The 26564-nt window shown below is 39.7% G+C and overlaps 3 protein-coding genes across 4 annotated transcripts in view; 2 read left to right on the top strand and 1 right to left on the bottom strand.

Moving 5' to 3' along the window:
* The window catches only part of LOC128859997 (adenylyl cyclase X E-like), a 44511-nt gene that overhangs the window by 5386 nt on the left and 12561 nt on the right, over positions 1 to 26564 (bottom strand). For both annotated transcript variants that reach the window (XM_054097196.1, XM_054097197.1), the window contains exons 2-18: positions 15924 to 16068; positions 15693 to 15839; positions 15469 to 15628; positions 15032 to 15402; positions 14828 to 14952; positions 10402 to 10440; positions 9187 to 9331; positions 8976 to 9112; positions 8602 to 8893; positions 8450 to 8521; positions 8269 to 8393; positions 3075 to 3293; positions 2762 to 3008; positions 2599 to 2673; positions 2274 to 2542; positions 1320 to 1414; positions 1100 to 1251 (exon numbers count right to left, since the gene is read on the bottom strand). In XM_054097196.1, the coding sequence (XP_053953171.1) occupies positions 1100 to 1251; positions 1320 to 1414; positions 2274 to 2542; positions 2599 to 2673; positions 2762 to 3008; positions 3075 to 3293; positions 8269 to 8393; positions 8450 to 8521; positions 8602 to 8893; positions 8976 to 9112; positions 9187 to 9331; positions 10402 to 10440; positions 14828 to 14952; positions 15032 to 15402; positions 15469 to 15628; positions 15693 to 15839; positions 15924 to 16028 (2775 nt within the window). In that variant the 5' untranslated portion in view covers positions 16029 to 16068. The remainder of the gene's footprint in view (positions 1 to 1099; positions 1252 to 1319; positions 1415 to 2273; positions 2543 to 2598; positions 2674 to 2761; positions 3009 to 3074; positions 3294 to 8268; positions 8394 to 8449; positions 8522 to 8601; positions 8894 to 8975; positions 9113 to 9186; positions 9332 to 10401; positions 10441 to 14827; positions 14953 to 15031; positions 15403 to 15468; positions 15629 to 15692; positions 15840 to 15923; positions 16069 to 26564) is intronic.
* LOC128861893 (uncharacterized) lies at positions 17561 to 18799 on the top strand. The gene has a single exon (XM_054100271.1). The coding sequence runs from the start codon at positions 17561 to 17563 to the stop codon at positions 18797 to 18799; it is 1239 nt and encodes a 412-aa protein (XP_053956246.1).
* LOC128861894 (uncharacterized) lies at positions 18998 to 22747 on the top strand. Its single transcript, XM_054100272.1, has one exon. It carries the CDS (start codon positions 18998 to 19000, stop codon positions 22745 to 22747), a length of 3750 nt encoding a protein of 1249 aa, XP_053956247.1.

Here is a 26564-nt window from a genome sequence, read left to right on the forward strand (position 1 = left end):
TTCAGCGAATTCTCCGTAATGACCTCTATCGACTCAAAGCGGCGTCCGCGGAATGGCAATTTAAGTTTTGTGAAAAGAAAAAAGTCGCAGGGGGCTAAATCCGGTGAATATGGTGGTTGTTCGATGATGTTTGTCGAGTTTTTGGTCAAAAAAGTGTTCATAATATGAGCATTGTGAGATGGTGCGTTAACATCCAACTTTCAAATAATATTCTTTATTTACCGTAGAACCATTTGGAACGAATTCCGTGTGCACAACATGAAAGAAAACGCGCGCATGACTTTCACTTTTTACCGACTTTGACGAGGTTTTGTGGTTTTCGTCTCATGTGGATAGCGCCATTCAGCCGCCTGTTGACTGGTTTGTATGCCAAACTCATATACCCACATCTCATCACTTGTTATGATGTGCTGGATAAGCATTGGGTCCGAATTCACTTGCTCAAGCATTTCTTCAACCACCTTCTTCCGATGAATTTTTTGAAAGAGTCGAGCAGCCACGCGTCTCATGCCCAATTGATGGTGTAAAATGTTGCGAACTGATTCATGAGACACGCTAAGGTCACGAGCTACCTTCCTCAAACTTATATGAAGGTTTTCCAGCACCATTTCTTTGATTTTGTTGACGTTTTCATCCGTTGAAGACGTTGATGGGCGACCAGATCGGGACAAATCTTCCACGACTTCTCTGCCCTCTGTCTTATACCACTCATAGACGCCTTAGACCACTTTAGACATTTTAAATATCGATTCTTTTATGCTATTACATTCAACCATTACGTGAACAAAGCACCCTTGTGCGCAAGTGCGTTGGTATAAAAATTAGTAGTATTGCGAAAAACGTCATGGAATGTAATTCACTGGCCAATAGAAAAATAATACCGATATACCTCGTGACATTTGGGAAAGAACAGTGAAAAGCAGGTAAGTTCAACCTCTTCGATTTGTGTTGTAGCAGAAAATATAACCACAACAGCAATCACAAAAAAAATTCTAACGTCACATTCCTCTACAACATTTGCTCATTCTGCATTGCTCTTTCTGCGCGAAAAATTTCTTTCCCGCACATCACTTTTATATGCAAATATTTTATTACTTACCACTTCGTCAAAGTCGCAAATAATCTCATTCAAAACTCGTATGCCCACTTGCTCTGTGTCATAATTTCGAATTGTTGCAAACATAACGGCAACATTATCATACACTTCATAGTAGAGTTCACTCGTCATTTGTCGTGACATATAAATATCAGCTGTAATAAGGTAAAAAAATGCTCTGAAAACAGTTATTCTACGGTGTATAAAACTCTGTTTCACTCACCGACGTGCGATGGTAAAATATTGTTGATTAGAATGGAAATGGTCTCGTTCGTAACTTTAGCATCGTCCTGCTTTTTTAATAACTGACGTTTCCAGCTAAAAATAAAACACAGTACGGGTATTATCAAGAGTTTTAAATTAATATTAAATTTTAAAAAGTCCAAATACAAGCTTTTGGTTTTTTTTTTAATGAACTACTCGCAAATCGGGAGGCGGAGGAGCCGATTTTGTCGGATTTTGATCGAGTTCACTAAAACAGATATGTCAAGTCTGCTATCTCATCCTAATTGGCAAAAATCTCAATTATATATGGAATACGCGTTGATTTACTTTTATACGAGTATAGCTGAAAGTTGACGAAATGAAAATTCCCTTCGTCAGAAATATCGATTTTCGGGCGATCCCGACATTCGATGCCATCTGCTTTAAAGTTTTACTGAGAATCGATAGTGAAAAGGGAGGTATTTTCCTTTCAATTGGTGAATCAGTTGAACCTTATATGTATCTAATATATAATAAATGCTATTTTTTAATATACAGTGTGCCACTTAAGTCACCATAATCTTGTTATATTTGCACAAATCAGCCTGTAACTTGGCCAAATTTTTGTTAAATTTAAAAACGCGGCTACGGTGAGTGCAGTAATTCCTTGTGCAAAATGTTCAAGAGAATAGTGCGCTAAATGTCGAAATGTTGTGGTTCTTGGCCTGAGTTGCATTGGTACCCATCACAAAGTGATGCAGTGTTGTTATCCAGCAAAACTTGATTCCGGCCAAAACTTCACATTGTTTGAGCGACAAGTATCAACTCACCTTAGCATTGCAACAAGTTTGCAATATTACCTGTGGTTCTTCAAAAGATGGCAAGTTACTAATGGTTAATTAAAATACTGGATGTAGCTAGAAAGAGCTGCCAAAATCAAAAGCAGCTTGTATTTAGCCCACCCTGTACTTACTTATAATCAACTTTTGCAATGAACTCCGATTGCCTATCCATTAGCTGGAATATTCCCAATGTTATGCACATCACAAATATATGCGAACATTCTGGATATAGATGATCATTAGTTTTAAGGCTCTGACCATAGACGAACCTATATGAAAGTGTTACAAGGACTGTATAAAAAATTAGCGTGAAAACTCCAACACTCAATTTGAGAATAAACGGAATACGTGTGAATAGGAAGGTTATGCATATGCTCAGCATGAAGGATTCTGTGACGGCCTAAAATGAAGTAATGCGTTATACAAAGTTCATGAATCTTTATGTCTTTAACGAACCCAAGCATTGAAGGAATAAATTTCATCTTTGATATTATCAACTGCATTGCCCTCGTTACTGTTATTGCTATCTATCTGAAAGGAAAACATATTAGTTGCACACGCCACTACCAATCTAACTAGAAGTTTTTATTAATATATCGTGGGTTATCGTTCCTCATACCATTTGCAACAGAATGCCACTTGAGTTCAGAATAAGTATCACTAAATACATGGCGCTGCGCGCAATGACACTGCTTTGAATGCCATCTGAAAGTTTATAGAACCATTCACTGACTTTTTGCTTTGGTGTCGATGACTCCGTCTTGCTAATGAACATAATCCACAGCTTCTTGTACCACACCAATGCCAAGAATAATAACATTATAATATTGCTAACTCCAACCAGCACCCAAAAGTTAAACGTTTGACTATGTGAAATAGATAAACATTAATATTAATTCTTAGATATGTAAATTCAATTGCACTTTACTTACGATGAATTGACCGCCTGCATTAGGTTGGTACACAAGAGCGTTATGTAGGAAACAATCACACTGTATTTCAGCATAATGTCTGGCTGCTTCATGAACATAATCTCCCAGCGCCAGTCTTTGAAAAATAAAAATATCGACGTAATATTACTTCGAAACTTTTGTCCATCCATTTCGTTTTGGGTTAAACGATTATCATGGCCAAGGCATATTTTAGAAACCCTAGTAATTAGATAATCATTGAATTTACAGTTGCAGTCGGGAAATTGGGAGGTTTAAAAAATAAAATTTTCTCACTTATTTCGAGATTATAATATATTTATTGGATATGGGAATAAGTTTCCGCCCTCGTAAAGGAGGTGTCCTGTTGATACTATTTTTGTGTTCGCTCTAGTAATATACTGGTGATTTAAAGGTGTATATGTGAGGTCTCAATTGCAGTAGTTGACATTCGTTTGAAGCGTAAATATCCTTTTGACGTGATAACGTCTTACAATTCGATTTAGCCGGCTGCACGCACGAAAAAATGTGTCGTTACCTTGCTCATTGTTGTTACCTTGAATGAACTGCAAGCGAAAGCGCGGAACGAACGACAAAGCAAACAAAGCAAACGAACGGCAACGTTCGACATCTTGCTCTCTCCTACTTAAGTGAGCGTATATACAGTCCTGTGCAAAAGAAACCGGACAGCTAATTTACCCTATTTAAATTTCTATAGCTTGAGTATAAAGCTTCTTGGCGGTAAGTGGTTTTTTGTGTATAAATAGAACAGTTTTGAATTAATTTGTATCATAATTTAACCAATAAGTGAAATAGTTGATACGTGGCAAGTGTTAATATCAAAAATATGCCAAGATCGAAGCAAACGGGAGCTGTCGTTAAGGGGCAAATTATTGCACTATCATAGCAAAAATTGTCCGTACCGTCAAATTGCTGCTAAAGTAGGCTTCAGCAAATCATCTGTTGCCGATTTTTTAAAGAAATTTGCAGAAACGGCTTCAACGGAGCGAAAGAAAGGATCTGGACGACGAAAAAAGACGTCGCCTGCTGAAGACCGGATGATTAAGCGGATGTGTATCCAGGACCGTTTCAAATCTTCGGCAGACATCTGGAAGGAGTTCTTGGATGCAACTGGCGTCGAAATAGATTCATCTACTGTGCGTAGGAGAATGATAAATGCCGGTTTTGTAGGAAGACATCCCGCAAAAAAGCCGTTTTTGAACGAAAAAATGCGTCAAAAACGATATCGATGGGCCAAAACTCATGAAAACTGGACTGTCGAGCACTGGAAGAATGTGATTTTTTCGGATGCATCCAAGTTTAACCTCTTTGGATCGGATGGTATCCACCATGTGAGGCGCAGATCTGGCGAAGGATATAAAACTGGATGCATACTGCCTACTGTAAGACAGTCAGTTGGTAGAATGGTATGGGGCTGCTTCAGCTATGACGGAACGAAAACACTGACTCTTATTGATGGTCGGGTGAACGGAGATGCTTACATTTCAATTTTAAATAGGCATTTAATACCTGTCATTGAGGAGCAGTATTCTCTAAGAACGGACGTTATATTTCAGGATGATTCTGCGCCATGCCACCGATCTCACAAAGTAAGTTATGATTTTTGTTAAATCTCCCGAGTGTTTTGTTTAAATGTCGAATCAAAAAACCAATGATTTATTCCTTATTTGTTGCAGGTAAAAGAATTTATGGGAAAAAACGGAATTGTCCTATTGGAATGGCCGGGTAACAGTCCCGACCTAAACCCAATTGAGAACCTCTGGGCCATTGTAAAGAAGCAGGGAGCTGAAAAAAAGCCGAAGAACAAAACTGACCTGGATAACATTATAATGGACACTTGGCAGAACGATATTTCGGAGGAATTGTTGCAAACCCTGGTTACATCAATGCCGAGACGTATTAAAGCGGTAATTAAGGCGAAAGGCGGTGCGACCAAGTATTAAAACTTCAAATCATAACATTTATAATGAAATAATTAATTTTGTTTTGAATTAATTAGCTGTAAGATTATATAATAAGGATAAACTAATAATAAAACATTCGCTATTGACTATGCTAAAACAAATAAAGTATGAAAATATTAAAAACACGTATGAAATTTATTGATTTTATTTCATACTTTTGTATTAAAAACACAATGGAATATAACCACATTCAAACATATTTGATAAAATCCATACTACTTCAAAAAATGGAGTTTTCAGACTGTCCGGTTTTTTTTGCACAGGACTGTATGTATGTATATGCGCATATGTACATATATAAATTCACGTATTTGTACTTGAATATGCCTTCTTTTTGATTATTATTAATTTGATTTACTTGAAGAATTTAAAATAAAACCAAGTTTGTTAATAATACCTGTTGCCTTAATGTTATTAATATATATTAATTTTTTTATTATATATGAAGGAAAAAATTTATGGTAATATTTACCATATACCTTATAAGATATGTTGTATACCAATAATATATGCATATAAACATGCATATACATATACAATTTCGCGCAATTTTCAAAAAGAACAAATCCATATGTAAAGATGCATACAAGTCATATGGACATATCAAATATACGAATCTATTCCGTACGCAAGCAAATGTAAGCTAATATGCTTGAACTGCAAGCGAGAGCGCGGAACGAACGACAAAGAGCACAATCGGCCCCCGCGTTCGGCAACGTTCGACATCTGGCTCTGTCCTACTTGAGTGAGCATATATATGTATGTATATGCGCATATGTAGGTATATAAATTCACATACTTGTATTTGCATATGCCTTCTTCCTGTGTGCATGGTAATGAACCATTTCTCTGTTGAGAATAGGCCGATGATAGGAAAAGTAGGAAATGAAAGGGAGTGTTTCGAGTGTAAAGTGTCTTGAAAAAGGCAAATGGATGATGGTGCCTCTTAGTGTTGTTGACTTATTAACGTCTGATGCACAATCGAAATTGAAGATATCTTTCATGAATTTGATAAATTTTTCGTCATTTTTCACGTTTGTGTAAATGTATTGTAACTTGACCTATTCCATTGCAATTCCATTTACCTCCTCCTCTATATCCATACAAAATATCTATCAAACAAATAAAATTAAAATTTTGTTTTGAAAATTGCAACCATTCCATCAATATTTTCTTATGACGTTGTCACGTTAAACTATCGTCAGTAAACCAACTTTACAGACAACCTCTTTTTTTATCTGACGTCAAAGATGTCTACACTCGCCCCGAAAAAACAGCATTTGCGGGAAATCATTCTTCATTACTACCTTTTAAAGAAAAGTACAGCTGAAACGTTGATAAATATTTACGGTAATCACGCCCATCAAATACAATTTGTAAAGAGTGGTTTCGATGCTTCTAGAATGGTAATTTCGACGTGAGAGGTAAAGATCGCGAAGGGGAACCGAAAAAATTCGAAGATACTCAAGTACAACAATTATTGGATGAAGACGCATGTCGAACCCTTGATAATATATCTAAAGGTCCAGAAACCAGATAACTGAGTGCCTCATCAATTGAAGAAGAGGGATATCGAGACGCATTTGGTGACGTGTGAAATGCTTCTTGAACGGCAGAAAAGAAAAGGTTTTCTTCAACGGAGAGCGGTTCACTTCTTACGAGAGCATCGTAAACTGGCTCATTGAATGGATCAAGTCAAAGGAACTCGAACTTTTCATCAGAGGAATCCGTATGCTGCCTGAAAGATGGAGTAAAATTGTAGCTTCCAATGGCACTTACTTCACATAATATCATGTATTTTTTATTTGTTTAAATAATTCGTAACTTTGACTAAGAAAGGACGGAAACTTATTTCCATACCCAATAAATTAAACTATAAATATTTTAAACTAATATTTTTGTTCTCGTTGTAATATCGTATATGCTTGGTTGTCTTTGACCGGATATATATCTGGAGCATTCCGGTGACGTAGAACCGACTGTCGGGGGAAACGATTCAACAAAAAATAGCACAACTTAATTAATTAATTAATTATTAATTGGCACTTACACCCTTTTTGGGTTTGTTCCACAAATTGAGGGACGGTTTTAAGCCGACTCAGAACGGCAGATATTTTTTTATGAGGAGCTTTTTCAGGGCAGAAATACACTCGGAGGTGTACCATTGCCTGCCGAGGGGCGACCGCTATTAGAAAAAGAGTTTTCTTTATTCCGGATGGTAATCATGCACCAATCTATTTGACTACGGCGGCCGCAGGGAGTCATTAGGAGACCTCTAAGAATGCCGACGGAAAAATGTATCATCTAAGTTTGGTGAAAGCCGGACAATTGCAAAGAAAGTCCTCCGTATTTCGCCCATCCTCCAAGCAAAATGTACACAGTGAATCGTTGATAATGACTATGGTGAACATTTGCCGTATTTATGAAAAGTGCCTCATAATAAGTCCTATCAGGGCCCGTAACTCACTCCTCCTCTGTCTGATAAAGAATTTTGCTACCACCGTGTCAGGTCTTTTTAGGAAACACTTGGTTATTTTGCATTTGTCAGTACTGCAGCACCGGTTTCAAGTGCTTTATTAGTGAGAGCCTTGTTGTACTTGAATGTCGAGCTGGATGCTCCCAACAACCAAGGATGAAAGATTACAAAGTTTGATAATCCCAAGTAAAATTGTGAGAATAACTTCGGTCGCCGCGTAATAGCGTATTCGTTAACGGTCTGATGTTGGATGTTGTTTTGAATCTCTCCACTACTTTAAACAATCGCAGTTTGCCAATTCATCAGCGAGTTCGTAGCCTTGAAAACTGACGTAGTTCTAAACTAACTCCATCTTGCAACGGAGTTTAGCCTCAGATCACATTCCTGAACTATTTTTGATAATATGAGAATGGTTTCTAAGACCTCTAGAGCAGCTCGGTTGTTATTGCAGACTCTGACAACCAAGTCTTCGCCAAATGCCGTCCTGCTCCAGTACCACTTTCAGTCTTTGAAGCATCAATGAGGAAAGCTCTTAACGAACTCTTGAAGAGAGTGTCTGGATATCTCCGCGGTTTACTTGTAGGAATAACTCCCCGAATAAAATGTATAGAGCTAACCGGCAATTATATTGAAGTGCAAAAGTTTAAAGTTTAGGAGCTTATTGGTCCACCCTCGTGGATATATATGTATGAATTAGAGCTTATAAAGTGTAGTTCTTTTTAAAATAACTACTTACTGTATCCTGCCAATGGGCATATTGTCAACCTCTCGGCTCATCTCTAAAGTTGCTTGATTACGAATTTGATTATATTGACTTATGCTATTTTGCATAAAGTTCATTGAGATATCACTTCTGGATTCCTATTAATAAAGAGCGCATAAAAAACACTGATAAACGAATATTTATTTATACTTACCGCTCCCTGTTTCGGTTCCAAACGTTTTCGCATTGATGCTGTTGGACGTTTCATCGTTATGTAAGACGTTGACTGAAAAACACAATAACATTTTTTGTAGGTTTTAAAATTAACTACGATACTTAATTTAAGAATAAATTACATATACTAACTTTTGAGGATGGCGGTTTTATCAAAAAAGTACGAATCTGATATTTTTGAAGCACCGGATCATCACGTGCCTTCGCAGTGCCCTCCTCATACATCAGCTCACCATCCAATTGTTGCAATGTTTGCCCACTAACATGCACCCGGCCAGCCTCGCCTGTAGATTCCAAGCGATTGGCTATGTCAACATCTTTCGACCAAATATCAAACTGCCACTTATTTGCACCAATGACGCCAGATAAAATATTTCCTGAGTGTACGCCAATACGCATATCAATATCCAGCTTTCGTTTCATCCTTTGGGGGGAAAGTTTAATTCAAGTGTTGGGAAATCTATTTTTATTTCAAATACGTAGTTACATTATGCATATGGAGTTACCTTACATCGCGTATATCTTTGATCATACGTAAACCAAGGTAAGTGCACGATCTGGCATGGTACTCGTTGGGGATGGGAACGCCGGCCACGCAGTAATAGCAATCGCCCAAAAATTTAATACGCAAAACATCATACTCCTGCAAATGAAGTTTCTTGTGTGATTGCTCGTGGAAACGGGAACGACCCTATTATGTTTTCGTTTTTTTTTTACCTGTGATGCTGTGTCGAATTTGACAAATAAATCATGTAAAGTCTCCACTAAAGTTTTTACATCCAACGTCGTAGTCAGATAAGTGTAGTTGACAACATCCGCATATAAGATTGAGACATCATTGTGTGGCTCAATAAAGAGCTTTCTATGTTGACCAAAGTGCAGAAGATGTGGACAATATTGAAGACATTAGTTTAGTAAAAAATTTATACCTAATAATACATGGTTCTTGATAGAAAAGCTGTACGCAATCATGCAGCTGGAAATCGTAAAAAAATTATGGAATAAAACTATAACCATGACCCTAACTACGGAATAGCACTAACCAACGAAAGTCGGTTTTGATATATGTAATTTGAGAATTTTAAAAGTATCTTTCTAGAAACTGATAAATTGACACCATATCAAGGCGACAGGAACAATATCTCTGTTCACCAATCCTGTAGCCATAACACCAAGACTTCAGTAAGGGTAAGGCTAACACATATGAAGTACTATGAAGAGAAGAAGGCAAAATACATCTTAAGGCCACAGTTCATGCCTCAAATACATATCTATAATCTGCCACATAAATACTTTACTAACTTTAGCCGAATATAACAAAGTGTGCCAGTTGCTTATTATTATTGTTAATTAGAAACACCAGGTAAAGCCATTCCCTTTTTATCCACAGATTTCGCATTAAATACTTTACACGATCCATGTTGAATACTGAAGCGTTTCTATTCACTTGTAAACAATGTAGATGCCGAATCTTCACTCGATTGTTTTATCTTTGTAAAGTTCATGCAGCTCATCATTGTGTCGTCTAGAATACTCGGTGGAACCAAAGTGAAAAGATACGTCAATTCCCCAAATCGTCCAAACTATTATGCCGTGAAGAATAGGGAAGGCTTGATGAAGGGCTTATAAAGTGTGGATTTGACTCATCGAGTGAAGACTTTTGTCATGAACTCTTGGCAAGAAAGGTTGTCTGTTGGATTTTAAGGCTTATACGAGGTGTGTTCAAAAAGTATCGCGAATATTGAATTTCCGCAGGTTACGTACTATATATTCGAATTTCGATTTTTTTAATAATAACACAATTAGTTCCTAAAATTACACAAACCGAAATTGGTGTTTGCATTAAACTATACCAAACTCATAAATATTTCTGTATCAAGAATAGGTATATAAAGTTAAAATTTTAGTATTTAAATAAAAATGTTTACTTACTCGGTATCCAGCTGTCGCCATAATGGAGTTGGCGTAGAACTATGGAAAATCAAAAAGTTTAATTAGTACAAATTTTGAATACTCAGACCTGTCTCTATAAAGTTCACCAGCTGGTTTCTGGTACGACGACACGGTACATATCAAAAAGTGTGCTCCAAAAAGTATCAGAAGCTCATTATCTTCACACCGCTGTATGAAATTAATACTGCGGGAGCCAGTGGTCGATTTTGGACTGCGTTTTTACACCGTTAAATTCTTGACTATACTTGTGACTTAGCTGTCATGAATAACGAAAGTAAACGTCAGCTGGTGCACCCGCGGTGGGTGTGATTGTGGGAGGGTACGAAACGTGTCGAAAAAATATGTCTACCAACTCATTTTATACCGGCTGAATTTTTTTTCATGTATTGTTGACCTTTAGTAGAATAAAAAAACAATAGTCAGCTGCGCCGTAGAGGGGGGAAAATTCGTCAGCTGAACGCAATACATTCTTGCTTCGGCTGACGGCCTTCCCACCGCTATAAACGCAGCTGACCATCATTATTATATTTTCATGTGTGTCAAAAATTATGTAAAAAAAAATTCAATCGGCATAAGTAGTTTTACTTTTTAATTTATTTTACAAGTTCGCCTGTTCAGCTGACGTATTTTCCCTCCTCTACGGCGCAGCTGACTATTTTTTTTATTCTACTAAATGTCAACAATACACAAAAAATATTTCAGCCGGTATTAAATGAGTTGTTAAAAATTTTGTTTCGACACGTTTCGCAGCATTCGACCGACCGCTACTGGACCAGGTTGGTTTCGTCATCCATCGGATGGCGTCTGCCTTCAGTATTGAAATCAGTCGGCATGAAATGATGAGGCCAAAATGACCCCTGGCTCCCGGACTATAGCCGCTGTACACTTGAAAAAAATTAGAAATTTTACTGCATAAAAGTTTCGTTGGAGCATTTTCCTCTGGTGATCCACACATAATCAAAGAGTGGTAGTTTGATATCTAAGTATTTTGGAGTGGTGCCATTGTTGACCAATTTTCTTTTCGGAAATGCTTTTGGTAACGGCATTTCGTTTATGGAGCGTACCGTATGCAGTGAAAACCGAAGTAGCTGTTTGAATGAAGTTATACCTTACAAACAAAATTTAAGAATGGACCGAGATTTGTTTTTTTTTTGCATTTTAGAATGAAATCAGCCGATTACCCATTACATATGTACGAGGAGTGGCAGTTAAATTCCGGTAGTTTAATTAGAACTATTAAGAAGTTTGGTTTATTTTTTAGGCATGCTGTTTGGAAGTAAGTTTTTTAGTGATCAGCTTTCAGAGTGACGGCAGAGATGGGATGAGTTGAGTAATAAACAAAGAGGGTAGTGGATGAAAAAATGTGGTGAGTGGTTAACAAAAGTGAGCATGTACAATTTGCGCCTGACGGAAATGCATTTTTTTTTTCGATAGCCGTGACATCATTCAACGTGAATTTGCTTCTGCTGGACAGACATGTAGTGTACAAGTGTAAATACGCCTTCTATTCGTCCCTGCCCTGCTCGCTATTTCTATGCTCGATTAGCTTGACGAAAAATTTGCATATGAAAGCAACAACAAAGTTATAGAGCAAGATTTGCCTGTAGAAAGGTTACAACTACTTTATGGCGAATTGAGTAATGTAGGTGGCGCCATTAAAAAACAAACATTATTTTTCGCGATTTTGACAAGTCTGACGTCAGCTCCCTTCGCAATACAAAAGGAACGAACAAAACAAACAAAAGTAGGAAAAGTTGCATGTTTGTGAAAATTCAGTGAATGGCTTGGTAATATTGTGATTTGTAAGATTTAAACTAATCTAACTAATGAAAACGAAGTTCCGTGTGTTAAATTGTGAAAGCACAAATTAATATAAAACCTCTAAAGGCAGCTTTATTGCAGCGTTGCCAACATACGTGTTATGTATATATGTGTTGTAATATCAGTCGCCTCATCTATTCCCCATTTTCCTCATTTCTAAAGCTTGGCGAAAAGAAGACGCCTTATGTAGGTGCTCTAGAGCGGCTCGTATTTTCAACTTGCCGCGTGAAAGGCTCAATCTTGCACCACGGCAATGCAACGACCCACTCCTCTGTTCATTGTGGAAGAGTTTTTGGCGAAAAAACGCATTCCATTATAGCTGCGGTATCGCCCACTGGAAATTTTTTGATTGGTTTTTACGCGAATTAGTGAACAGCTATTTGCTCATACTAAAAATAATTACTTATTAAAAAAAATATATTGTAATATTACAATTTCTCAAACTGCTTCGAAATATCAAAACAATTAATGTAATTTCGAACGTGTTTGTGCAAACTAGCAGTGTATCTAGTTTTTTTGTTCTTATTTTTTTAAATTTTATTATTTTTCATTCACAATAGATTTTAACTGCCGTTTTTCGGCAGAGTTGCCATCAGAAATGCCCTTTATCCGCTTAAATTATAGGACTAAGTACAGTAGATAGATGATGTGGATTAGTTATACTTAATTCCTGAGATAATTCCGAATTAAGTCGTTAGTACCGATTATCGCCACCGTCTGTCTATTTTATAATATGAAGTCGCATCGCACGGCAACGCATTATCAAGGTGGCGTACATGAAGTCAACGAAGCTGTAACCGCATTGCTGTGCGAGATACCCTCGGAGGACTACAAATGGTTCATTCATTCATGGGACTAACGTTGGAATCATTGTGTAGAGTGAAGGGGAGAATATTTTGAAGATTGTTAATATAATTTTGCGGCCGTCGTAGCCGAAAGGGTTGGTGCGTGACTACCCTTCCGAATTCAGAGAGAACGTCGGTTCGAATCTCGGTGGAAGATCATAATGAAGAAAAATTCAAAAGGCAATGGCAAACCTCCGAGTGTATTTCTGACATGAAAAAGCTCCTCTTAAAAATATCTGCCGTTCGGAGTCGACTTGAAACTATAAGTCGCACTATTTGTGGAACAACATCAAGACGCACGCCACAAATAGGAGGCGGAGCTCGGCTAAACATCCAAAAGAGGGTGTATGCACCAATTATATATGGGCAAAAAGTAAGGTGAACTTATTTGTCAAACTTCGGGGGATTAAAATTTCGCTCTAGTTATTTTTTCATGAGTTGGTAGCACTGGGAGTTTCATGTGAATTTCATTATCAGTAATATATTTACGCTTGTGTTTACCAAACGACCAAGAGTGCATTTTTCGATTTTTACAATGTCTGATTTGATTGAGCAGAGAAGTGCCATCAAATTTTGTTTGCGGAATGAAATTTCAGCTGCGGAAACGTTTAGCATGTTGTAGAAGGCATTTGGTGATTCGACCATGTCGCAGAAAAATGTTTATAAGTGGTACAAAGACTTCAAAGAGGGTCGAGAACGTGTTGATGACTTGGAGCGCTCCGGACGACCATCGACGTCAACAGATGACCAACACGTCAAAAAAGTGAAGGAGTTAGTGCTCAAAAATCGTCGGTTGACTGTTAAAGACCTTACTGATATGATCGGAATATCAGAAGGATCTGTGAAAACCATTTTGAAAGACCATTTGGACCTACGAAAAGTCAAATCTCGTTTGGTACCGAAAACTCTAAATTTCTTGGAAAAAAGTCGTCGCGTTGATGTGTGTGAAACAATGCTTTCAGACTATCAGGACAAGCTCAAATGCATCATTACGGGAGATGAGACTTGGATTTATGCTTACGACCCTGAAACAACCGACCAATCAAGCGAATATCGTGCCAAAGGTGAGGCCAGACCGAAAAGAGCACGTCAAAGTCGTGCAAAAATAAAGGTCATGATGACAGTTTTTTTCGATTTTCGTGGTGTGGGGCACTATGAATTCCTTCCACCTGGCCAAACTGTTAATAAGGAATATTATTTGAGCGTGAAGCAATTCGTCTAAAAAGACCAGAATTATGGGCCAACAACTCTTGGTTTTTGCATTACGATAATGCACCGTCTCACACTGCACTCGTTCTTCGTGACCATTTCGCCAAAAATTGCACGCATATCGTTCCGCAACCACCGTATTCGCCTGATTTGGCTCCGTGTAACTTCTGGCTATTCCCAAAACTCAAGAGACCACTCCGGGGAACGCGTTTCGAGTCGATTGAGGAGATAAAAGCTGAATCGAAGAAGGTGCTGATGGCTATATCGGAAATGGACTATTTGGCATGTTTCGGGGATTGGAAAAATCGTTGGCATGAGTGTATTGCATCGAGAGGGGATTGTTTTGAAGGGGATGAAATTGATTTACAAGAATAAATAAAGAGTTTTCATTTTACAACCAAATTCCCCTTACTTTTTGCCCACATTCTTAATATAATTTTGCTCGTAACTTAATTTTCTTGTATTTTATTGACAAATTCCCGGAATTTAATTGCAACATCTCGTATATACATACATATGCCCATACATACCCCACATCATCGTTTGCTGATCGTCTATGGTTTTTATTTTCTTTCATATGTTCGATACGTATTTTCACGTCCTCTTCAATTTTATTAGCAATTTGTGCTGGTATAATACTCAAAAGTAGACTTTTCTAAAATATACCAAATGACATACTTCAAAATGTTTAGTAACGTACAATATACGAATACAGATCTATGAAACAAATTTACCTCTTGATCTCTAGCCGCTCGTAACACTAAAGTCTCTTCAACACATTGCCGCTTGTCGATAAATGTCGTACGAATAGTCACTTCACGTGTCAGACGAAAGAACAGACCAAACATATTGACACAGGCCAAGAAAATGCCTTCCGATATGATTTTTGGCAAATCAGTTTCTTTCAAACCATCAATCCGACGACGATATATCACGAACGTAAAAAGTATAATGTAGGATATTGATACAGTCACACCTAAAATAAAAGCATGTAAATCTTCGGCGATTGGCATAAATATGTAGATGGTATATATAATGAAACTGTAGTACGTCGGTACGGTAATGTTATAGTCTTTGACGGCGCGATAGATGGGTATAGATATATCTAAAAGTAAAGCAAAAATACATTTTAAATTTCGATTGAAGCCCCGTTCGAAACATGGCTCCTCACCCATCACTACAAGCGCAGAAACTGCCAAACAAACTGTTGTGAACGCCAGCCAATCATATCGTTTATTGGCGGCAAAACGAAAATTGATTAGCAACACAAAAAGGATAACTATTGTGCAGCCCATGTAAATTCCTACATCTAAGTAAATATCTCGTTGATCCTGGAAAAATATTATTTTTAGTTTTTTATCTCTTTGCATAATAAATATTAGGTTAAAAACGTACAGTTGTAGGAAACGATATTATAAGCAACAATGAATGCACCATTGCGGTAAGTATTAGAATAAATATGAAAATTCCCAGATGGCTTAAGCGCAGACGGTTCATGTAGGATATATAGTATTGTTCCAATTCCAGATTGCGGCATTTTTTCTGGAATCCCACAAGGAATATAATATTTATATTGTAGTATAGATAGATATATTATAGATATGTACACTAGAATATTGATTTTACCTTCAGGTAGCCCAGCTCCCATTTCTTTTGGTCCACCAAATTTGTTTCATGGCCTTCATCCTGAGCCCGATTAGCCTCGGTTGAGGATTCTAAAAACGAATTCATATTATCTGCCTTGTGTACTTAGTTATTTAGCATCAGTGTTCTAAAAATTAAAATATGTAAAATATTTAAATATCTGTTTAGACAAGGGAAAGAGATCTTTTAAAACAAATTATTATTATTGTATTTCTTGTGAGGGCATCTAACTGACAATTACATGCGTGAGATTGCGCAGATAACTCGTCGCATCTTGAAAAAGTTTGAGCGTAAGCACACCTTTTTTGGATCTTAAGCCATGCACCAGGCAGAGCTTGGTACGAAGCGAAGAAAATCTATTTGGCGACGATCTGCTGCAGTTGGAAATGCTGGAAAATTGGGCCGCTGAAGAAACGGGAGAAAAGGACGAGTTGGTGTGGCTGTCTTTGAATGACAACGAAATGGTTAACCCGTGCATGTTTACAGATGAGCTGAAAGATAATGGGTTCGTGTTTGGGTGTATTCTTCGTAAACTTCGTTTTGCAGACTTTGAAGCAACGTTTCCGGATTGGAGTAGACCGAAAAAATTTTTTTTTAGGATCGACTTCTAATAGTGCGGAAAAGTGGCACTGTTAGACTAATAAAATGTATGCCAAATTTCAGCCCAACCGAACGATATCTTATGTCGCCAGCCGAGGCCTCAAGTATTGAAATTTCAGTTGATATTCTGAAAAATTTTATTTTTTCAGGATGCTTTTCTTTTCTCTATGCATACATTCCGGAGCACATTTCATACCAAAAATAAGGACTATAAACTTATTAGACATACATTTATACCAGATTAAGCACCTGTACACTATAAAATAATAATAAAACGTTATTGATTGTGCAGTTTTTTCCTACTTTTTATTGCGAAAATACGAGTACATAAATATTTTTGTAGCCCAGAACCCGCCAGGTGGTGGTTGCTGCACTTTTTGTTCCTATTTTTTTTTAATTTTATTTATTTTATTTATTTATTTTTAACAGGGTTTGTTCTTTTTTCATGTTTGGTATTATTATAAAAAATAATAAAATAAAAGGTATTTCAAGAAAACACTTAAAGCAATAATTCATTTCATGTTTACCAACGTTTTTTCGTTTTGTCCACATTTTGTAATACGAGTATTGATAAAAAATTATAAAATAAAAAGTATTCCAAGAAACTCTGCGTTTTATAAACGTAAAGCAATAGTTCATTTCATATTTATCAAATCAGAGAGAGTATTGTGCTTTGTTGTCAAACTGAGGCATAGTGTCTAAGATTATGAAGTTATTTTAAACTATGTCATTTGAATTACCCTGTAGTTTTGTTTCCTTTGCTATTATCTATGCTTCTTTATTTTGCTGTTTACTGTTCGCCCATTTGTCGCTCTCTTTAATTTGGACTTTGAATAAAGTGGACGTGCAAATAAGCTGAGCTCCTGATTTTTACTAAGCATTTTTTGGTGCCTCCTGTGAGGAATGATAAATTCACTATAACATCAGCTTAATTCGCACGATTACGGTGCACAAAGGCTTCGCGTTGGATTAGGCCTGATTTCCTGGATAATTGCAGATAACTTATTCGAGGTTGGAACATGTCGGAGTTAAATCTACGCCAGTTCCATGCGGCCGCTATTTTGCGGATGTATGACCAAACGAAAGAGGCGAAGGCTGGTGACCTCAATGTCACTCAAATTGATCAGCGTATAAAATCTGCTGCCGTCCATTTTGATCGGATGCTCACAAATCATGAGGCGTTGGTTGGCGCAGCCAAGGAGGAGGACTTAGAGGTACACTCAGGATGGTGGGACTCCACCGAAGCTGCCTACATAGATTTGTGCGCAACGCTGAATCAACGACGAAGGGAGTTGGAGGGTGAATCTCTGCCTGCCAACAATTCGCACAAAGTTTCGCCAATGGAATTAAAATTAGAGCCGCTGTGTATACCATCGTTTGACGGATCCGCTTATAAGTGGCTTGCATTTAAGGATGCATTTGAGACATTGGTTCATCAGCGGGATTTGCCGGTGGCATACAAGTTGGGGAAATTGCGCCAGGCAGTTAAGGCAGAGGCGGTTCCGTTGGTTGGAAGTTTGTATTCGGGTGGCTATGAAGAAGTGTGGACGGCGCTGAAAAATCGATATGACAACCCTAAGCAATTAGCGGAGATCCACGTTGCTAGATTTCTGAACATGAAGTCACAGACTGAGGATACGTCCAGGGCGTTACTGGGTGTCGTTGATGGGGTAAACGAGTCCTTGCGAGCGTTAGCGGTAATGAAGTTACCTGTCGACAAATGGGATGCCCTTACCGTCCCCATTGTGGTTTCTAAACTCTCTACTCGCACACAGCGAGAATGGTGCATGAATTGCTCCCCTACCGAGCTATCCACTTTAAATGAGTTGCTGGCATTTTTAGAAAAACGAGCGCACAGTCTTTCGACAGAACTTTGCCCGGTAGCGGATCATCATGAAGTGCTGCATTCTCCGTCAAAGCAGAAAAACACACTCCGTCTTCTAAAGTCTAACCTCGCCACAACTGATGATGGCAACTGTCAACACTGTAGAGGATCACACAAGGTTATGCGTTGTCCGGTGATTCTAGCCTTGAAACCAGAGCAACGTTTTGAAGCTTTAAAGCGATCGAACCTATGCTTTAACTGTTTGCGGTCCGGGCATTCATCCAAGCTTTGTTCCTCTGGTAACTGTCGCCAGTGCGGCCACAGACATCATACTATTTTTTGCCGTCACAAATCACAACAACCTATTTCAAGCAACGAGGTAGATTCGTCTGTGGCTAGGCCAGACATAATATCCAATCCACCATCATTATGACTAGCAAGCAATACAATCGTTACTAGTGTCGAGAGGGGAAGCCAGACTGTTCTATTAGCTACAGCCCGTGCTAACGTCATCGGCAAGGATCTCAAGCAACGGGTGTCTCGTGTATTATGCGATCCCGGATCTCAAGTAAGCCTGATCTCGGAATGTTTGGCTAATGGGTTGGGTCTTTATAGGAGCAAGTGTGAGATTATGGTGGAGGGAATTAGTGGAGTTGCATGTTCGAGGACCAAGGGTAGCGTCCGATTTACGATAAAAAGCATTTTTTCTAAATTTGAACTGGACATTCATGCATTGGTTATTGGTTCGATCACTTCCGTTACACCAGCGGTTAGTGTCGATATTGGGCAATGGAGACATTTGGCAAATCTCCAATTGGCAGACCCACATTTTGGTACTCCGGGTCATGTTGATGTACTTCTTGGTGCTGATGTCTGGGGTTCGATTGTAGAAGGGGATGTCATACATGGAGGGTATGATGAACCTCACGCACAGCTTACCCGACTTGGTTGGGTTGTATTTGGGCCAGCGTCCGTTCCGGGCCATTCTAGTACAACAGTTGGCAATTATTGCGCGCAGATTAGAGACGAGTCTTACTTGGAGGATCTCATTTGTAATTTTTGGAAGCTCGAAGAAGTACCGGTGACAACTAAGAGCTCGGATGATGAATGCGAGCGGTTCTTTGCCACTACACACCAACGTATGGCCGACGGACGCTATGTTGTGAGATTGCCATTCCGTCAAGATGGTCAACCGTTAGGCGACTCTTACGTCAACGCTCGACGTCAGTTCTCGCGTTTGGAGCGACGTCTGGCTGCGGATCCGGACATGCATGCAAAATATATAGCGTTTATGAGGGAATATGAGTCCCTTGGCCATATGGAAAGAGTTGTTCAGCCAGTTGTTCAATCCGGATGCTATTATATTCCCCACCATGCTGTATTGGGAAAGTTTAGAGTGGTGTTCAATGCATCCGCTCCTACCTCCAACGGGCTTTCGCTTAACGATATCCAACTGGTTGGATCCCCCATTCAAGATTCGTTAATCAACATTATCCTCCGCTTCCGACGCTATGCCATCGCGATCACAGCCGATGTGGAGAAGATGTTTCGCCAGGTTCTCGTGGCAGCACAAGACAGAGACTTTCAGCGTATACTTTGGCGTGAATCTCCATCAGAGGAAGTAATTACTTACCGGCTGTCTACTGTCACGTATGGCATGGCATGCAGTCCTCATAATGCGATAAGGGCTATGCATCAGTGTGCGTACGACAGCTTCGACAAGATTCACGATCGCAATATGGGCATCCAAGCGCGAGAAGCCATTCTCTCATCATTCTACGTGGATGATTTCCTCACCAGTTGTAGCACCGTCGACAGTGCTATCACTTTAGCAACGAATATCGACACCATACTGACCGCTGGAGGCTTTAAGTTAAGGAAGTGGAATTCTAATGACGCCGCCGTATTGATTCCATTAGGGAAGGGCTTATCACCGACGGAATGCCCTATTGATGCACCAGTGGCCTCTGTGCTAGGTTTGCGATGGAGTCCAGTCGACGACATCCTGCTGTTCAACGTGGAACTCAAGCAACCCGGCGGTGTATACACCAAGCGCAGTGTGCTCAGCGAGGTGGCGAAGTTGTTTGACCCAACAGGATTCTTGTCACCCGTAGTGGTGGTGGGGAAGATATTTATTCAAACTCTTTGGTCCGCAGGTATTGATTGGGATACTGCTCTAACAACGGAATTACGAGAAATTTGGCTAACATTTCGCAATGACCTTACTGCTCTCAACATGCTTCGGATACCTCGTTGGCTTGGGATGAAGGAAGGGTCGACTACCACGCTTTATGGGTTCTGCGATGCCAGCCAAAAGGCATATGCTGCTGTGGTGTACGCTCGAACAACGAATTCTCAGGGGGACGTTCACGTAGCTTTAATTACGGCCCGAACCAAGGTGGCACCCCTAAGAGGAGCCACTATACCTCGCTTAGAGCTATGTGCGGCACAGTTACTAGCTGAGACTCTTCGAAACGTCCGAAGTGCATTAGGATTAGTCGACCAAGTAGCATCTTTGTGGTCAGACTCGACTATCACCCTCTGTTGGTTGCGAAAACAGCCTGAGACGCTTAAACCCTATGTATCAAATAGGGTCCGGCGAATACAAGAGTTAACTTTGAGGGATGAATGGCATTATGTACGTTCCTCGCAAAACCCCGCGGATTGCGCTAGTAGAGGCATATCTGCTTCAGAACTTTTGGACCACCATTTATGGTGGAGTGGTCCCAGTTGGCTACGGGATGACACAATAGATCCCACCTGTCACCCTAAACTACGTGATTGCGATGAAGCTGTAGTGAATAGCGAGAGAAGGGTACAGTGTTTAGCCGTCACAGTCACTAATTTAACATTGACAACGCGACGTTTAGACGGGGAAATTATTCCGCTTACAGATCGATTCAGCTCGTTAAAAAAACTTATACATACTACGGCGTTAATACTGAGGTGGCTTCCTAGAAGTCGGAGTTTTCGCCGTTCCACAATTGACCCCCAGGAGATGGAGACGGCGTTAGAATGGCTTATGAGGATCGATCAAATGAATGCGTTTCCGAAAGACATTAGGTGCATACAGGGTGGGTCGGCATTACCCACTGCTAGTAGTATACTCCCGTTAAATCCTTATCTAGATGACCACGGACTACTACGAGTTGGAGGCCGCATTTCGAAATCTGCGTTAATCGAGGCACATAGACACCCAATCATTCTTCCGAAGTCAACGGGGCTAGTCCGGCTGCTTATTACACAGGCACATATCGACACTCTTCACGGCGGAACTCAGCTGACTCTTCAAACTCTTCGATGTCGCTTTTGGATTATTCATGGGAGAGTAGCAGTACGTAGTCTGATCCTCAAATGTGTCATATGTCGTCGCAACCGGGGAGCTGTTTTAACACAACAAATGGCCTCGCTACCTCGGCATCGGGTTCAGGCAGCTCGACCCTTCATTGCGTCCGGTGTTGATTACTGTGGCCCGTTCAACTTGCGTATTGGGACCAAAAGATCGCGGACTACAGTGAAAACGTACTTGGCGATTTTTGTTTGTACGGCGACGAAGGCTGTTCATATTGAGGTTGCTGATGATCTCTCCACACAGGCTTTTTTGGACGTATTTACTCGGTTTGTTAGCCGGCGAGGTCCATGTAGGGACTTGTACAGCGACAACGGAACTGCGTTCGTTGGAGCTAACCGCGTTCTGAAGGAAGACTTAGCCGCCTGGTTTAAGGAACGGAGTATTCAGTCACTGGCTGATTTGGGTACCCGGTGGCATTTTATAACGCCGAGCGCTCCACATCAAGGAGGCCTATGGGAAGCAGCTGTGAAGTCTGCAAAGCGGCACTTAGTACGCGTAGTGGGTACGCAAGCACTTTGGTACTCTCAGCTACAGACGTTGGCGACTCGCATCGAGGCTTGTCTGAATTCTCGCCCACTCGTACCATTGCACGATGACCCGGATGACAAGTATGCATTAACTCCAGCCGACTTCTTAATAGGATCTCAAATAATAGCTATCCCAGAGCCAGACGTTTCAGAGATTCCTGCCAACCGAGTGAAGCACTGGCAATGGTTACGGCAGATGCATCAGCTCTTTTGGAAAAGATGGAATGAGGAGTATTTGGCAACTTTACAGGCGAGGACAAAGTGGCAACGACGGGTTCCTAACATAAGACTGGGTGACATCGTGGTAATACGCCACGAAAATCTACCACCTACTCATTGGAGACTAGCACGCGTCACTGAACTCCACCCAGGCACCGACGGAGCAGTCAGAAATGTTACACTGGCAACCGCACATGGTTCGTGCACCCGGGCCGTGCAGAAGCTATGCCTTCTTTTGGAGGATCACATTGAAACCAACGTTTCAACCGGGGAGGATGTCTAAGATTATGAAGTTATTTTAAACTATGTCATTTGAATTACCCTGTAGTTTTGTTTCCTTTGCTATTATCTATGCTTCTTTATTTTGCTGTTTACTGTTCGCCCATTTGTCGCTCTCTTTAATTTGGACTTTGAATAAAGTGGACGTGCAAATAAGCTGAGCTCCTGATTTTTACTAAGCACATAGTTTGACGGGAGGTTAAAGTACACCGAATGAATCCATCCCGAGCGTCACTTCCGCATACTTGAAGCGATGCTTCAGTAATGAGTTTCACCATTCACTCCACCGCAAGTGTGTGGTATGGATATTTAGAGAACGCCCAATTCTCATACACATTGTTGGATGATAAAATCTCCGTAAGAAGTTCATTTGTTACGTTCTTTAGAACGGGGAGAGATATTATATTTTCCGAAGACCAGTTTATCATTTTGCTATAATCATCAGCATCAAAATCGATATTGGGTAGAGTGCGACATGCATGTAGTAAACTGTTTCGCTCTTGCAAAATTTTTGCGAGAGCATCGAGGCGAATTTCTCGTCTCTAATCAGTCATCAGTCCGGATGTTTTCCGGAAGAGCATAATATGCTTTCCAGAAATAGAAACATTAACAACATCTAAATATTGTATTTAGGTGCGAGTTACCGAGTCCGTCTGATAGTTTCAAACAGGAACCTTGGCCCTTTTTCAAGAGAGCTATTATTTCGTATTTTAAACCACATTGGGACATAGACGGTCAGTAAATATTTTACAAGTATTCTGGACCACAGAATTTTTTATTTGTAATTTGCTTGGTCATCTCATCGTGGCGTCGTTGTCTTTACATAAGTTTCTTTGTTTTAGGTATGCCCACTATTCCGATACGGCTTATACGAGCCCTCTTTGGTCTGACAGAAAAGCTTGCTCTTTTTGAGGAGCTTTTTTTTCTCTTGGACATGAGCAATTTGTAAAATTTTGACTCTTACAAGTTGAAATATCAAAAAGTCAGCAGCACTTTTTTTCAAAGCAGGACTTCTATGTGCAGAATACAAACCCTTTACTCATTTATCATGTAATTCGTTTTTCAATAGGTGCGCTTCAACTTTTTTCCGATAGGGAGGGCGAACGACGCAATATTTTTTATTTTTCGCTTGTCATTTGTAAACTTCATTAGTATACATTTCATCATGGAACGCTACACACTTGAGCAACGATTGCAAATCGTGCAAATTTTTTATGAAAATAATCGTGCAAATTTTTTATGAAAATTTATAAATTTTCCAAAAAATCATCTTCAGTGATGAAGCTCACTTTTGGCTCAATGGCTTTGTCAACAAGCAAAGCAGAAAGCAATCCACACGTGATTTATGAGGCACCGTTGCATCCCGAAAAAATCACTGCGTAATTGGCCCATATTTTTTCGTTGACGAGAACGATCGCCACGTTACTGTGAATGGAAATCGATACCGCGACATGATAAACGATTATTTTTGGCCGCAAATGAATGGTATGGACTTAGACGACATGTGGCTTCAATAGGACGGGGCCACAAGCCACACAGCACACGCTACAATTCATTTGTTGAACAGTAAGTTCGATGAGCGCATTATTTCCAGAAATGGACCGGTCGAATGGCCGCCGCGCTCGTGTGATTTGACGCCTCTAGACTATTTTCTTTGGGGTTATGTGAAGTCATTGGTCTACAGTAACAAGCCGACGACGATTTGTGAGCTCAGAGCCAATATTGAACGCGAAATTGCTGGAATTTCGGCCGATTTATGCAAAAGAGTAGTCGAAAATTGGGTTCAACGATTGGACTTCGTAAAACGTGCACGCGGTGGTCATGCAAAAGAAATCGAATTTCATACTTAAATGTATATGTTCAAACTCGATAATAAAAAAAAAAAATAGTTAAAAAAGTCAAACCGTTTGTGTTTTATTCAAAAAAAAAGTTGAAGCGCTCTTACTGAAAAACGCTTTATATTACGCGTGAATGTGAAACTGTGGGAATAGAAGCTTTGTTATAAATACAAATGATTTTCTTGGCAACTTGTCCGGCTATGATCGAAAATGTCGGCTCTCTGTTTCCTCCTGACTCTACTCCCACTTCCCGTCTTTGAAAACAAGATCTCATTACATCTTCATAACTTGGTAGTTGATTGTCGACTTATAAACTTTTAATAAAAGATTATAATTAAATGCGTTTATACGAAACAATATCTTTCGAATAAAGCGGAAGAAAAAATAGACATAGTAATTGCTGTAACTTCAATTCAACTCGCAGTACAAGGACAAGCTACTGGGAGCTCCATAAACTTATTGCTTAATCAAACAAACAAAGTGGAGTGTAGGGAATTAAATTGTTTCGGTGGACCTTCTCATTTAAAATTTGTATTTAACATATACCGGTATGATAACAAATAGTATTGTATTTTCGAAAAAGTTAAAATTGTTCAGAATTTAAACTGAAATTTCAAAATTTGAGGCCTTTGCTGGCGACAGAAGATATCGTTCGATTGGGCTGAAATTTGGCACAAACTTTATTAGTCTAACAGTGGAACTTTGCCGCACTATTATAATTCGATCCTAAAAAAAATGTTTCGGCCCACTCTACCCTACATGCCAGAATATACACCTTCCCTCTACCTTCGCTTAAGCTGCTCAATTTTATTTTATATTGTTTTGTTATCTTAATAAACAACACTAATACAATAAAAAATTGCTATGCAAGGTTGTCAAAAAAGTCTTGCGGTATTTTTATTGAATTTTCAATTATTCATAAAATTGGTTAATTGGCGACTTAAGTCAAATATGCGTCGTTTTGTTCGATGACGAGTTCCCAACGAGATGCCAACTTCATAATGCCCCTCTTATAGCTCGCTTCCCTATTGTCAAAAAACTCGGAGAGCCAATTTTCACAGGACTCTCTTGTGGACAACTTCCGACTACCAAGCTCGTTCGCCATGGACAGAAATAGGTGGTAATCACTTGGTGCGAGATCCGGACTATACGGTGGATGCAAAAGAACCTCCCATCCGAGCTCCCGGAGCTTCTGGCGCGTCACCAAAGATGTGTGTGGCCTGGCGTTGTCCTGATGGAAGACAATTCGGCCTCTGTTGATCAAAGATGTCCTCTTCTGCATGAGTGCTGCATTCAAGCGGTCCAGTTATTGGCAGTACAGGTCCGAATTGAGCGTTTGGCCATAGGGGAGCAGCTTATAGTGGATGATTCCCTGCCAATCCCACCAAACACACAGAAGAACCTTCCTGGCCGTCAATCCAGGCTTGGCCACCGTCTGGGCAGCTTCACCGCTTTTCGACCACAACCGTTTGCGCTTCACGTTGTCGTAAGTGACCCACTTTTCATCGCCAGTCACCATCCGCTTCAAAAACGGGTCGATTTTGTTGCGATTCAGAAGCGATTCGCATGCATCCATACGGGTAAAAATGTTTTTTTGCGTCAAGTCGTGTGGCACCCATATATCGAGCTTCTTTTTGAATCCAAGCTTCTTCAAATGATTTATAACGATTTGATGACTCATGCCCAGCTCTTGGCCGATGCTACGGCTGCTACTATGCCGGTCTCTTTCGATCAATTCAGCGATTTTATCGCAATTTTCGACGACAGGCCTTCCGGACCGTGGCGCATCTTCGATCACCTCTGCACCAGAACGAAAACGTTGAAACCATCGTTGTGCGGTGGAAATGGAAACTGTATTGGGTCCATAAACTGCACAAATTTTATTGGCAGCATGAGATGCATTTTTGCCTTTATCGTAGTAGTACTGTAAAATATGCCGAAGTTTCTCTTTATTTTGCTCCATGTTTGCGACGCTACAACTCA

This window comes from Anastrepha ludens, chromosome 4, assembly GCF_028408465.1.
Source record: "Anastrepha ludens isolate Willacy chromosome 4, idAnaLude1.1, whole genome shotgun sequence".
NCBI lineage: Eukaryota > Metazoa > Arthropoda > Insecta > Diptera > Tephritidae > Anastrepha > Anastrepha ludens.

Coding starts and splice junctions, on each gene's coding strand:
- LOC128861893 (XM_054100271.1), top strand. CDS start 17,561: ATGTCGGAGTTAAATCTACGCCAGTTCCATGCGGCCGCTATTTTGCGG.
- LOC128861894 (XM_054100272.1), top strand. CDS start 18,998: ATGGTGGAGGGAATTAGTGGAGTTGCATGTTCGAGGACCAAGGGTAGC.